Source organism: Mycteria americana, chromosome 5 (genome assembly GCF_035582795.1).
Source record: "Mycteria americana isolate JAX WOST 10 ecotype Jacksonville Zoo and Gardens chromosome 5, USCA_MyAme_1.0, whole genome shotgun sequence".
NCBI classification, from domain to species: Eukaryota; Metazoa; Chordata; class Aves; order Ciconiiformes; family Ciconiidae; genus Mycteria; species Mycteria americana.
This window is the reverse complement of record NC_134369.1, coordinates 553,258-567,141: the sequence shown is the minus strand read 5'-3', so window position 1 is coordinate 567,141 and position 13,884 is coordinate 553,258. Positions and strand designations below refer to the sequence as shown.

At 43.2% G+C, this 13,884-nt stretch overlaps 1 protein-coding gene across 2 annotated transcripts in view; it reads right to left on the bottom strand.

Moving 5' to 3' along the window:
- Window positions 1–13,884, bottom strand: part of RMDN3 (regulator of microtubule dynamics 3) — a 42,920-nt gene that overhangs the window by 4,581 nt on the left and 24,455 nt on the right. The window contains exons 7-11 of one of the 2 annotated variants that reach the window (XM_075501740.1): window positions 8,294–8,369; window positions 7,412–7,489; window positions 4,964–5,062; window positions 2,964–3,017; window positions 484–576 (exon numbers count right to left, since the gene is read on the bottom strand). In XM_075501740.1, coding sequence (XP_075357855.1) covers window positions 484–576; window positions 2,964–3,017; window positions 4,964–5,062; window positions 7,412–7,489; window positions 8,294–8,369 — 400 coding nt within the window. The remainder of the gene's footprint in view (window positions 1–483; window positions 577–2,963; window positions 3,018–4,963; window positions 5,063–7,411; window positions 7,490–8,293; window positions 8,370–13,884) is intronic. The other variant, XM_075501741.1, reaches the window with a different exon arrangement.

Here is a 13,884-nt window from a genome sequence, read left to right as displayed (position 1 = left end):
ACACAGGTAATTAGAAGAGGTAACACAGTGCTCCAGCCCTGGGACAGCCACTCAGCTTAAGTGGCCCCATCTGAATTGAGCTGGCCAGGCAGGATAGCGCCCAAAGGAATAAACCTTCCCCCAAGATGGGGTACTGGGAAGGGTACTGCCGTTGCTCAGCAGATATTCCAGTTTATGAGCTGCAGTGCTGAATACGTGCTGGGCATTCAAATGTGTCTATAACCTAACCCTGGAAGGAGCACAGTATTTGCTTGGTGGTGTGCTGGCCTTCTAAGCCCGTATCATATTCTCAACTTCTTAATACTTTTCATTATTTTGCTGAATTGCTTTAGGCATTCGGGTAACAGGTCCCAAGAGAAGAAAAGAGTCCACGGTAAGGAACAAAATACTTTAAAACCTGGGCTTACAAGCTGGAACATCTTTTAGAAAACAGTTTTATCCCTGTAACCATTTTATCTCTGCTCATCATCAATGCGTGCTTACTGAGACTGCTACCTCTTTTGTATTGACTGGCAGCTCTGAAGCAAGGTTCATCCAGAGAACAGCTGCAGAGTTGTTCCCCAAGTCCCTGTAACACTGTGAAGAAAAAATGACAACGTGAGAAGAGTTAAACGGGGAAAAAAAAAATAGGCAGCAAATGTAACTGAGCAATTATGAACCCTGGCAACTGATAAGAAGAGCTATTTCTACCTCTTAACCATTTGCACTGTATAGTTTCAAGCTTCTGACACTTCCTTTATTCACAGAGCATTATAATCCCCATCAGATTATGGAATTTCCTTTTTTGTTGTTTTGTTTGTTTGTTTTGGGCAAGGAGATTGGTTTTCTGGTTGGAGATTTTAAGGTGTCCCTGTGATTTGCACCATTTCAGAGCTCTAGTTTTATTTCCACTTAGCCACTATTCTTCCCACCGCTTTCTTCATACCACCTCTACACTGAGAGCACATCACCTTACAAAGCCTACACTCCCTGGGCTGTTAAAAATGAGGTTCGGCTGCAAGCACTGTAACATCTAATATTTACAGGTCTCTCGGGTCTCACAATAGGTGTGAAATATTCTGCATCGTGAACTCTTCTCCAACAGCAGAGAAACAGTCATCTCTCTACGTAACAGGAAGGCTTTCGGTGCCTAGAGAGCCATGGAGGCATTCGGGGACTATGAAATAAGCGTGGTAAAAGGAAGTGGTTGCTAAAAAACCCCAAACCATCGGCAATGCAGCTAATCATTGCTGTAATTGCTGTAAAAAGCCAATAATCAGTCAGGATAAGGACAACAGTTAAACTCCTGCAGGGCTATTACTTCAGCCTCTGAAATGTCACTTCACGATATGTGCATGTGTGTATTTTGGTGATTTTCCTGCGTCGTGGGATAGTTCTGAAAGAACTAACTGTTCTGCTGTGAGCACTGTCAAATTTCTGCATCTGGTGAATTCAAAATAGATGGAGTCACGGACATCCTCAAAGCCTTTGAAAACCCCGTGTCCCTGCATATCGGTCAAAAATGTCAGAAGATGAATACAAAACACAATTCTTTTATTCTTTGAAGTTTGACCCATCAGAGCACTATCTCCTTCAAAATAATTAGATACGAATTGCACTTTTTAAATTTTGTGATTAAGGATGTGATCCAAAGTGACAGAGCCAGGGATTAGGAAAAAAAACCCAACCCCAAAATCAAACAGATACAAGCAGTCCTATTAACCTCTACGCTAACTTGTGTTTGCAGAGTATTTCTGAAGCTCAATCACATCTGGCAGACATGTGGTGAACTATTAGCCCAATAAAAACATATCAGCCCATGTAGATTACACCCAATGAAACCCAAATTTTTACATCAAGTCTGAAAATCTATTCAGGTTCAGACTTGCAAGGATTTGCTGGTGCAACTTCACTGGAAATAAGTTCCAAGTCTTCCGTTCTTTACTCTATGCAAGCCATTTAGGGGCGATTTTGAATTTCCATGAATGCTGGCTATATTTACAAGCAGGGAGAAGCAATTAAGAGCACATTCATCATGGTACATAAGCAGCCAGAAACAAAAGGCTAGCTGATTTACAAATACGTAGCTGATTTTACTTAATAGACTCATGACTCAATACACACAGTGAGCTGCAATATATCAAAGACAAAACCCAGCTGGTGTGAAGGCTACTACACCTCTTGCTGGGTTTTCCTCCTCTGCTATCGCTTTCGTTTTCCTTTAACGAGATGCTTATTGTGAAATAAATTCTGCACCTAGGTTCCAGTAATAATGTACTCCAGACCAAGCAGATCCTACGACTTGCATGCTACCCTGATAAAACTCACATTCTTTGGGACATTGGGAATTCAGGAATTTCAGAGAATGACTACAGCTACTCTTTGCTGCGCCCACTCTGGCTAATATTTCTAACGCTATTTGGGCTTTAAATATTTCTAGACTCCAACTGGAGGCCGTAGGAATTAAGCAGCAATTTTAACATTTAAGAGTTCAAAACCAATTATTCCCTCAATGCAAACAAAAAGATCTTTGGAGCTCCAGCTCCAGGCACTGGTGGTGTATTTAACCATCGCTCAAGACTCCCATCTGTATTGGTAAAATAGAGACATAACTTAGCCTTTCCTTTTCCCCATGATTCTCTTTCTGTACACACCACAGAAATCCATGGCGGTGGTGGGATTAAACCTCCAGCCTGTGGCTTGCAAGTTCCCAGTGCCGCTTTATATAGAATTTGATCCGTTAAAAAACAAGAAGGATGCTCCACTGGATGACGCAAAGGCAAAATCCTGCCTGAATTCTAATGCCTCTGCACAAGATGATTTGGCCTTTTTTAGAAATGTTATCATCTTATAAAATCTTGCTTCTGCATGGAGTAATTTACACATGCTTAGCACTTTACAGCCCAAGATAATTTCTTAATACAAATATTTCTTATCCTAGAAACATATGGCTGAACTAAAGAAAGCAACAAGTGACTGGTTACCTTGGCAATGTATATTCTTCCTGCTTTGGAAAATCCTGGGCTCAGTTCCTCAACCTACAAAGAACAGAGGGGAGGAGAGAGAAAAGCAGACATTAGGCTATGCAAAGGACACAGTTAATGCCCGTATCAGGCTTATTGCATCTCTTTAAATAGATGACTAAACCCTACTTTTGTAAATACGTAGATCAGTGTAAGAATTTCTCATAGGCTTGCCTGGCTGGGTTAGTAAAGCCCTCAGGTTCTCATAAAGTGCCTGTGACTCAACGAACCACATTCATGCTCTCACCTAATGTAAGTGTCGTGGAAGAACGGCGAGGTGGTGAAGTCAAGCACTCAGAAGCTAAGGGAGACCCAGAACCAGCCTGACGACCTCCTGCACATGCGTGTGCACTATTTTTAACCTCCTTGCCCATTCGGTCTCATCCACTTGGGCTCCTCCCGAATATGCTGGTGCCAAACCTCAGCAATCTTCCCCCAGTTTTTATCTTCTCCTTCCGGGCTACCAATTCCCAGCTTCCTAGTTACCCACATCCCTCTGCCTTCTTCCACGCATCTCAGTTATAGTCATCGCTCTCCAAGCAACTTTGTTCCCGTATGTTCCCATTACGAACCCTTGGCTTGGCCCGTGTCCCATCTGCATTCAGACTCCCCCACGTGCTCTACCAAGATGCCTGAGCCCAGACCTCAGAGGAAGCACTGAGAGCCCAACACAGACAACGTTCCTCCTCTTAATTCTGTTGTCTGGCCTTAGACCTAGTCCAGCTTGTGACTAACCCAGGGCTACAATTTGCTGGAAGATTTCCATTCCCCTGAAGCATACCAACTGCGGCTGAAAGCTGCAACGGACTCTGCTGAGCATATGGGAAGCGCACTTGTTCGGGGATAATTCGCTTCCAGAGGGATGCTTTTGTGACCTTTTAAAATTGTCTCCGTATCTGACCACAGCTAAACCTCAGAAAAATGCAAGTTCCTGTTTCAAACCACAGCACCCCTCTCACTTATCAATAAAAGTGAAAAAGCTATTTTTCTCTCTAATGAAAAGAAACAAAACCCTTTGCCTTAAACTTATCTCTGAAATGACTTAACAGCTTTGGCTGAAAAGTATATTGCCTAGGGCAGATACCCATCACAAACTTCCCTCTCAAACAACTACATTTTGGCAAACTTAGAAGAAATTGAAAGAAGTCTGACATTCCCTGACACTTTGCAGAACTGCTGGCCCAATCTATGAGTTATAAAGTGGTAGGGCAATTTGCTTCTGCAACACTTCATCAGAGGTGCTTAAGAGTAGTTCTCACAGGCACAGCCAAAGACAGTCTGTTTAACTCATTCATCATGTGCAGACCCTTGCAACAAGAGCTATATGCTCAAAAATGCGACTCAGGCCATGTCTTAAATTCATTTTCATCAACAGGAGGACAAAAAAAAGCCATTCAGAGGGTAGGATTCTTACAAAGTAGGAAGTGCTCCTAAGAATTTCTTTCTAGAAATCCATAAGCAATATGCCCCTGAAACCTTAAAGCAGTTGTCTTCAAAAGCTTGAAATGGAGAAGTTTGACCTAATCAGACAGCCTTTTAATAAAGTATTCTGAGAGAAATTAAAATGACAAAATGGGTCTACACAAGCATTCCCAGGGATGAGCTCAAACAGATCGTACAGACCCTGAAAGAGTACAGACCATATGCATTTAGTATCAAGCAATGAATCCCTCCACTATGCAGCTTTTAAAAGGAAAACCAAACCCCTTAAAAACAATCCTGAACACTTTGGGTCTAGTTCTGACGTCTTTAAAATCACGTTCTTCTGTCTGGCTATTCTATAACAGAGGCTCCAAAATTTTTGCTTTCACCAGCTTTTCTTCCACAGGTTCTAGTCAGTGGAGATGTATCACGGAGCACTTGGGGAGTGATGAGTTTAAGCAGAATACAAGTACTCCCATTCCACGCTTGTGATTGCATTTGTCAGGTTAGCGATTCCCTTGCTTATCAGATTTCATTACCCGTAAGAAGTTTTGCAGTGCGTCCTGTACAGTGGCTGTAGGAGGGGCTTCAAACAAAGCAGAAGCAGTCTTTTTTTCCAGCCATCCCAGGTGGGAAACCTGCAGAGACAGAAAGATGAAACTGTCAAACCCACTAGAGACACAGCATATGCAAAAGTATCCAGACAAGGAATCACCCAGTTTCTTGCAGCTGGCTCGTGCACCTGGGAGAAAGCCAAAGATCTTGGTAGCGTCGGCAGATTGTGGACGAGTATCCAAGTCTGGCCACAGAATGAAACCTGATTTGCTTTTCCTTGTCCCGAGTCAGCTTTTGCAGGTCCATACATCAGCTGCCACATGCGTAACGCTCAAAGTAAGATTTGTCTCTACAACTGAATATTACAGGCATGCAACAGCGTGGGTGGTCCAAAATCCCACACCGCCTTATTGCAGCCACCCCAGCTCCTGGCAGTTCCCACCTATGCATCGGAGCAAATGCACATATGGAGCCCTCCCGTCTCCCAGCTTAAATCTTGTACAAGAACATGTTCTCACCATACAAAGATCCCTCGAGACAGGCAGGCTAAAGCCTTCCATCTCCCAGCTTAAATCTTGTACAAGAACATGTTCTCACCATACAAAGATCCCTCGAGACAGGCAGGCTAAAGCCTTCCCACCAAAAGATATTCACATTTTGAGAAAAAGGTAGCTACTATAATTACTTGATGAAATCTTATTCTCCTGCTCCCAGCTCCTCTCTCTAATAAGAAACACCCTGAAATTTTAATGGGGGAAAGGATGCATAGGACTGTAACTTCTGATAATATCTTCTTTGTTTAATACTGTATAATTCTTACAATGCAGAATAGCAGAAGCACTAACATATTTCTACCTACATCTGTTTTTGTTTCATAGCTTCAGCAGCTCTAAGAGCAGCAAGGCTGAGTAAAGTCCACAACAGAATAAAAGGTAGGAGCTTCCACTAGTTTAGCTCACCGCTCCTCTGTAATTACCCGTGTCAATTATCTCAGCTACAATCTCTGCAATGCGACTTCATTTTTGACAGCAGCAAAGCGCTTTCAAATTGTATAAACCGAAACCAGATAGTTACTGCAAACTCTTATTTCTTTTTATAGGCACTAAATCTGACTTATGGTATTTGACTCCAAGCTTTTCCCTGTCAAGAAATATAAAGCAGCCGGCACGCTTCTTCTAATACCTCCAATACTTCGTGTAGCAAGGGTAGAGGAAACACATGCAAAAGATTATACAGATATACTGTGTGTAGAAGCTCTTGCCAGCCCTGAAATGTCCTCAATCACATCCATATGTGCTTAAAGGATTGAAGGTAGTTTGTTTTTAGTGAGTAAAGCACGGGGCACAGGAAGCTAGTTTGCAGCTAGTGTTTTTCCTAATCCATTCTTTGCCATTTCACCTCCCATGCCACCTGCAGCGACTAAAAAACTAAGTCCGGAGCCCCGAACCCTTCAGAGCTCCAATTCAGAGCAGTTCAGAAATAACACTTTCGGCAAACAGCTTCCCTCTGGGAAAGAGACAAAAAAAAGGGGAAAAATGAAGAGCAGAATAGTGGCAATAAATAAATGAAACAGCAAAAACCCCAGCAGCTTTTACTCTATTGCAGAGAGGTACACCAAGTACTTTTAAAGCCCGTTCTGATTCGGGGACAAAAGTATTACAGTAGCAAGAGCAAATAACATTGCCAATATGAAACTGCACTCTTGATGCTTTCAAAAACGTCAGTGTGTCTTCAATACCGCTAACCTTTCTCTACCTTCTTCTGCCCTTTGATCGGCAGCACACAGCGACGCGCTGGAAATGGGCTCAGCCAGCATTCGGCCTGATCACCGACTCAGTGCTTCTGTGGTCCCTCTCTTGCTGGGAGCTTACATAAACTCTTATTAAAAACCTGTACCATTTAAAATCTAGTGCTTCGAGCGGTAACACCAGGATGAAGGTATACATTTTAGGCTTAATAGGAGGCAGACAAGAGGGAGATGGACTGCCTAAGACTTCTCGATTACAGTTAAGAAAACAACTTAGGTGGAAAGCTGAGAGATTCTGAATGACACTGTCTCCTGGCAGACAATAGTTTCAATAGTGCTTTTATAAAGTGTCAAGGTGCTACACGTACAAGAACATGAGCTTTGACATCATGAGAGGCTTCTGAATGCAATGCATTTATAGTATTCACCCGTGGAGTGTTTTTCTTGGCACTGTTTCAGGACTGAAATGAAGAGTTTCTAGATCCTGTGCAAGTGCAACTTTTAAACTACTTCTTCAAGCAGCTAGGACATTTCCATACCTGTACTTTCTGATACAATATCCTAGTTCAGCAACTAAAGAGTGTCCTCAGGCTGGTGGTTTGAATCCACCTATCTTTCATTCAAACAGGGAGTTAAATTCCAAGGAGGAAGAAAACAGCAGTAAGTAGTAATAAAACTATTTTACCTGGTAACACCACCTGCCCAAAAGATAGTAAGACTTTGGATCCTCTGGTTTCAGTTCAATCGCTTTATCAACGTGCTCCTATGGAAAATCATCACCAACACACATTACATTTTTGTTATAAGCAAATACGATATCCACAGGAGCAGATGAACAAACGTAGAAAGAGGAAAGGAAGAAGTCCACAATTTAAGCGTACAGCTACAAAGAGCTTCAAATTTTCTTAAAATGGTTTCAGTGAACACTGAAAACCAGCATTTTATCAGTCTCAGAGACAAGAATTTCTACACGCAAAAAAAATAAAGCTGCCCTTCATTTTATTCTACCACCTCTTCAGAGCTTTGACATAACCAACTTACTGGTCACGCCAATAGCTGACGAGGTAATAATTATACATGCCCTGTTCTGAAGTAACTGTTCCAGGTGCATCCTCTTACCCCGTAACAGCCCCGCTGTGGATGAGAGGCCAATAAAGCAATCTGAGGCAGATTAAATCCTCTTTGAAAAATAACTGCTTTGCATTTATGGGAGGGTGCAAGCATGCTCACAGGCAGTTACTGAAGAAGAGTTGGTGCTGTATCTCATTACCGCATGGTAATGTCATGTTTCAAGTTCTCAGTCTCATCATACACATACGTTTTATCTGCAAGACTTTTCTTCTTCTTTTTTCTGAGATTATAGTGCGCAAAAGTGCAGAGCCAGACCAGCCACCCTCATCACACGTCGCTGGAATCACCTTCCTCAGCCCAAACCACCCACTCATAGCATCTCTTTGAGACCTATTGTTTCCCTAATAAGAGGTGGAGCCAATTTTCCTAACTTGCTACTGTAGAAATAAGCATTGTTCAATACTTACACAAAAACCAGCACGTCCTTCCTACTCACCTTAAAAACATATCCAGTTTGAATACGCTTCTGAATACTCTCGTGTTCTGATAACTGTCCACAAAGAATAGCGTACCTACACAGAGGAGACATTTGCATGAAACCAGTCAGTTTTAAATATACATCGACGTTCTGTTGATATCTTCAGAAGGAAGATCTCTAAGTGCATTAAAGCTTCACAACTTACTGGGGAAAACAAGGAATACTGTACATCTTTTACAGGGAAGAGACATATGCAGTAAAAACTGAGTGCACAAGAAGGTATTAGCTTGAAGGGTGCCGGGAAGTCAACAGGAGTGGTTTGACGTGACATAAAAATTCATTGCACTGATGGCTGGAAAGCCTTCCTTCTACGAAAAACAGGAGCAGCACACTTCTACACCCTACATTTCTTCACTTGGCAACGAAAATGTGACAAAACACAGAGCAATGAAGAGTGAACGCTACTGCAGCGAGAGCCAGAACTACGAAAAGCTCTAATTAACTACGGTGCTCAGCGATCTTCCATACGCAACATCCACTCTACAGCACAGCGGTCATCTACTTCGAGGGAAAACATTGTGAAAACCTACCTATATCCTGCAGCCCAACACGGCCACCAAACTTGGGAAACAAAATAACACGTTTTCAGAGTTGCAAGTGCAAAGCCATTTAGTTTTGTCTCGTAAGAGATCATGAATTCCGACGCCGAGAAGCGCAGTACCTAGCAAAACTAGTTATTTCGTGAGCTGTGACAGGTAAGGAAGGTTAATTACCCTCGGATTGGCACCCTCCCATCTCACCTCCCCGCACCACAGCGGCTCAAACCCGCTCCCTCCCTGCATTGCTTCCCAAGAAACGACAAATCGCAGAGGCGTGCGAGGGCACCGCTGCTAAACAGAACACGCAAAAGGCAGGTTCAGCCACGCTGATTCGGTCTTCGATGGTCTTCGGCCTCTGCCATCCCGCTTAGGTGAGAGCGGTGGGAATGGAAGAGGCTTCCCCCCTCTTCTCTGAGCTTGGCTGAAAAAAAATATTGGGTGGAACGGACGGACAAACGAGTAACACAAGCCTCGTTCTCTCAAAAAATTAAGCTGAAAAGAAGGAAGATGCAAGTAAGCCTCCCTTGAGATTTCTTTTACTACAGCCACATCGCAGTGTTGCTCCGTCTCATCTCGCCACACGATATCCCCAAGCATCCCTGGTGACGGTTAACCCCAACAGATGGTCCTGCAGGAATCTGCCAGGAGACTTCTCAATCTCCAAGCACACTTTCTTCAGTGTCACGAAAAAACCCACAGAACGTTTCACACCTCATCGCTCTCGCCTGAACTAAATTTGCAATGTGTAAGTTACAACGCAAACGAGTTGCGTCTCCTGAGTATTTCCAATTTTGTCATTGAATCTCGTTCCTTTAACAGGTTAATTTTCTTGTGAAAAAACTCTGGTTCAGTTCTAAAATTCTTATTTTTCATGATAATGGAAAAGACTACCAGATCAATGTCTTAATTGGGTAAAATCCTTTTCCCCCACTTGAAAAAGTTCACAGCTGCGCTGCCATAATCTGTCGCTTGCAGACGATGAAGTAAGTGTTTTTACGATCTTCTCCAGCTCGTTTCACAACAAATATCAGCCTGTGCTAAATATCCCTAACCACAACATGACTAGGGTTTAGAAATACAAGCCAATAAAAGGCTTATTTTCTGAGATCACAAGATAAAATACTCCTATACAATAAATCACGTAGTCTGTAGCCCTGCCTAATGTATAGGAACCTGCCAGAGTATAGCTCCTATAACCATATTGTTTAGGCTCCCGAAAAGGTGGGCAGGCTCAATTACAATTAGGTCAAGTTTAAGGTTTCGCAACAAAACAGGGAAACACCCTGCCTTTTTAAAAAGGAAGCTAAAATGCTGCATAGCCTCCCGTTTACCACCCCGTCCTTCCCCAGGGAAAGCCCAGCAAGCCCCTTCACAGCAGCAATAATCCGATGAGGGGACACTAAGCTACTTCAGTCCGATCCCTCCACCGACAATCGCCTCAACGTCAAGCGGTGTGATAGGCAGCCGTCAAGAAATATAAATACCAGATATTTTTTAACAGCCTGGTGAAACGTTACATAAAGTAAGCAGTAAATAGTAGTCCTGTATCTGTGTCATGAAATAAAATAAATAAATAGATTAAAAAAAAAAAAAAAGGTAAGAGATGCCTGAACTGGTTTTTCACTGCAGTCCCAGGAAAAGAGGACTCTACCCGAGCCAGCTCTGCTGCTCTCAGCCCTCTGCATGAAGCTCCCTTTTCAGCCCGTGCCTCGAGGGCCAGGGCCACCAGCCTGCTGGCGGCTTTCACATGCAAGACTTTGCAGTTCTGAGGTTTTAGGCTCTGGAGGTCTTCAGACCCCAGCTTCCCTTCCCCACTCGGCAGCGCCAACACGGTTTTCTGCTTTTCTCTCTTCTGCTTGTTTAGCTTGGCTTCTTGGAGCTATTTATTCTGGTTCATTTCGTGACATGCCTTGGGATGAATGTCACAGGAGGCACTATCGAGTTGCAGGAGGACTGTAACAGGATAGTAATAGGATAGATTAAAAATAACGAGTTAGGGAAGGGGATTTTCATCGTCTGTAAACAATATGTAACCTCGGAAGCACTGTTCAGATCGATGCCTCAGCAGTTACCGAAACCTTACGTTATGATATCGCTCGACTAATTATTAACCAGAACTACTCATTAAGCTGCTGACACTGGCCAAACTGCAAGTTCCCATAGGAATCTCAGCTCAGTAAGGATTTCCCCATTTATTAGAAAATAAACTCTGTGGAAGCAGATACTACCAGATGAGAGACCGTCCGTTCTTCCAGCTTAAACCCCCAAGCTCAGCACACGCAGCTTTGAAGAAACTCCACGTTCGACGCTGCACTCTGGCTGACTCCCGCCGAAGCAGGACTTTTGGCCTCTGAACACAAAACACACAGCTCTGCGCGGCCCGTCGCCTCCAGCCCCGTGGCCAGGGTGCTGTGCCAACCCAAATACAGCTCTTATCTCTCTTAACTGCTTCAAAGCCTCGCTTCAGCTAGCGTGCCGGTGCTCCTTTCTGCACACGACGATCAGTAAATTAAAAAGAAACGGTGAGGCAAAGGGGAATAAAAGGAGAAGGGGAAAGAAGTGGGGAGAAGCAGCGGGTTTGCAGCCAAGCGGTAAAAGAGAAATAGCATGTGTTTTATATTTATATTGCCGAAGACGGGTCAAACATGAAAGTCTGACCACTGACACCAGCACGAAGACATGAAAGTTCTTTCCTTTTTTTGATGTCTTTCCTGACATCAAAATTTGCTTCATATGTATTTAACTAATTTTTCATCGCAACACCCACCAAATTAATGGGCTAGAATAGATTGCTATTCAATCAGCATGAGCTGTGAACTGAACGTATCAAGGCTAGCCTGTAAAAATTGTTCAGTGCCATTCAAGCAGCATTGCTAGTACATGGAGAGAGGTGTTCTCACACACAGACAAGGAGATAAAAATCCTTGTCCGAGCTCAACTTTGAGTTAGAGTCAGATAAAAGCTAGAAGAATAAATCCCTTTCTAATCAAGTAAATAATTTGGAGAAACAGAGCTCCAAACTATACACCTTGATAAAGAATTTAGACGTTTCCCCAATATTTTATGAGTATTACCAGTTTTTCGCCTTGCTGTGCACTGGGGAGATGGATGTTAGTCTCTTGAGGAAGGGAAAGAGACAGATAATTAGCATGCAGGTATTTAGACTGCAATGAAGCACACTGAAAATGAAAATAATTGTTAATTTAGGAATTAGTACCTTGGGAGAGACAGCAGAATTCCCAGGGACTTAACCTGAGGTTAATGACCGGCTGGTCAAAGAGCTTAGGAAAAAAGCTTTGGCTTTTCTAAGGGGAGACAAGATGGAAGGAGAAAAGGAGGAAGGCAGAAGTACTCCTCCGGGCTCGTCTGCAGAGAGAGCTCAGCGAGGAGGTCGGGGTGTAAATTCACAAAGCATCAGTTAAGCTGAAATAATTCCCCATGTGGATATACTTAGCAGCACCGTACTCCGGTCGCACAACCAGAAGATGCCCCTTGAACATCCCTAGGGGAGAGTTTCTATATTCTCTACGTACCACCTAGTTTCTGCATTAACTTTCCAGCGCACGTGAGCCCCAAGTTTGGCTTTGCCCTACCAGCAGCAGAAGGCTACGGGCCGTGCGCCAGCTGAGTATTCAGAGATGTTGGTTTACTTTGTAGAAAGCCATGTCACTGCTGTCTTCACTGCTGGTCGTACATCTTCCCAGATAAGGCTAAGAATTCATCAAGAGCCTTGCTGGCTTGACATGGGAGATAAAAGCTCAGTTTGAGGCCTAAAAAAGCCAAGATTTATGCAGAGATAGCAAATCTATATGTACAGACTAGTTGAAAAGGGTACTTGACAATGATGGCATGTATGCCAGAAATTTAAGCACAATAAATCATGTTCTGGATTAAAGCAACACTAATTTTCTGCTGTCGCCGTCTCAATTTTCCATGGGGATTAAAATTTTATACATGTATTCTCACACTAAGGGATCACATCAAAAACTGAAGTGATGAACATTGGCTTAATCTCTGTTCTGACTCACAAAACTACTTACAGCTGCTCTTAAATTGTAAAAAAAAATAATCATGTATATATATAGGAACACTTCAGGACGCTTTCTACCACCCCTTTAATAACATTTCATTTAATAAATTCTGAAAATTGGCCACTGCCCAAAGAGTTCCGAGACGTCAAATGTTTTAGCCTTTGAATGATCCACATGGGTCACCATACGCATGTTATTCACAACTTTTTGAAGAGTTAATAGGTAAAGATGAAGTCCTCTTTGCATGCACATGTAGCTATACAGCTTTGCTGTACAGGCTTTGCTGTTCGTGCTAAGCAATGCTTCATCCACCCAGGGCTTGCTTTGGCTCTGTGTTTCAGAAGCCTGACAACATTTCCTTACAGAAGGAAATTCTTTGCACATCGATGTCCCAAACCGTCAAACACTGTCAGTCTCCGTGGGCACGGCAAGCTCCTTTTCCGTGAACACCTAAGCTCGCCACTCTAGAGCAGGCGGCTAGCGATTGCAACCTTGAGCTCCCGTGCATTGCTGGCATTCGCAGCCTCATACTTGATGAGCCACACCACATTTTCTTGATAAATCAAATGCTACCTGCAACGTTGCTAGAGCCACAGCCGGAACTTCTGTCCTAAGAGCACAGATCTTCTTGGGTAAGTAATTTTAAGACTCTATCCTTAAAATTAAAAAGCAAGTCTCACAAAAGAAGAGTGTGTGAAAGACGTTGCAGCAGTTCCTCCTCTGAAGTCTTGCTGAGGACCGTACCCTTTCAGGAAAGGGTGGGCTTCCGCTTCCTACAGCGCAGGAGTAGACTTGGTCTTACATTATAATTAAAGCTTCGACAGATGACAAGCCATCTGAGCTACAGGTATTACATGGAAAAGGTGTCAACAGAAATATTCTAGAAGGCAGCTCTCGGTTTTGCCTGGCATCACTCGACCGAGGTCACTGAACATCAGATCCACACAGCTTGTCCGAACTGTCCATCATCGAGACGATG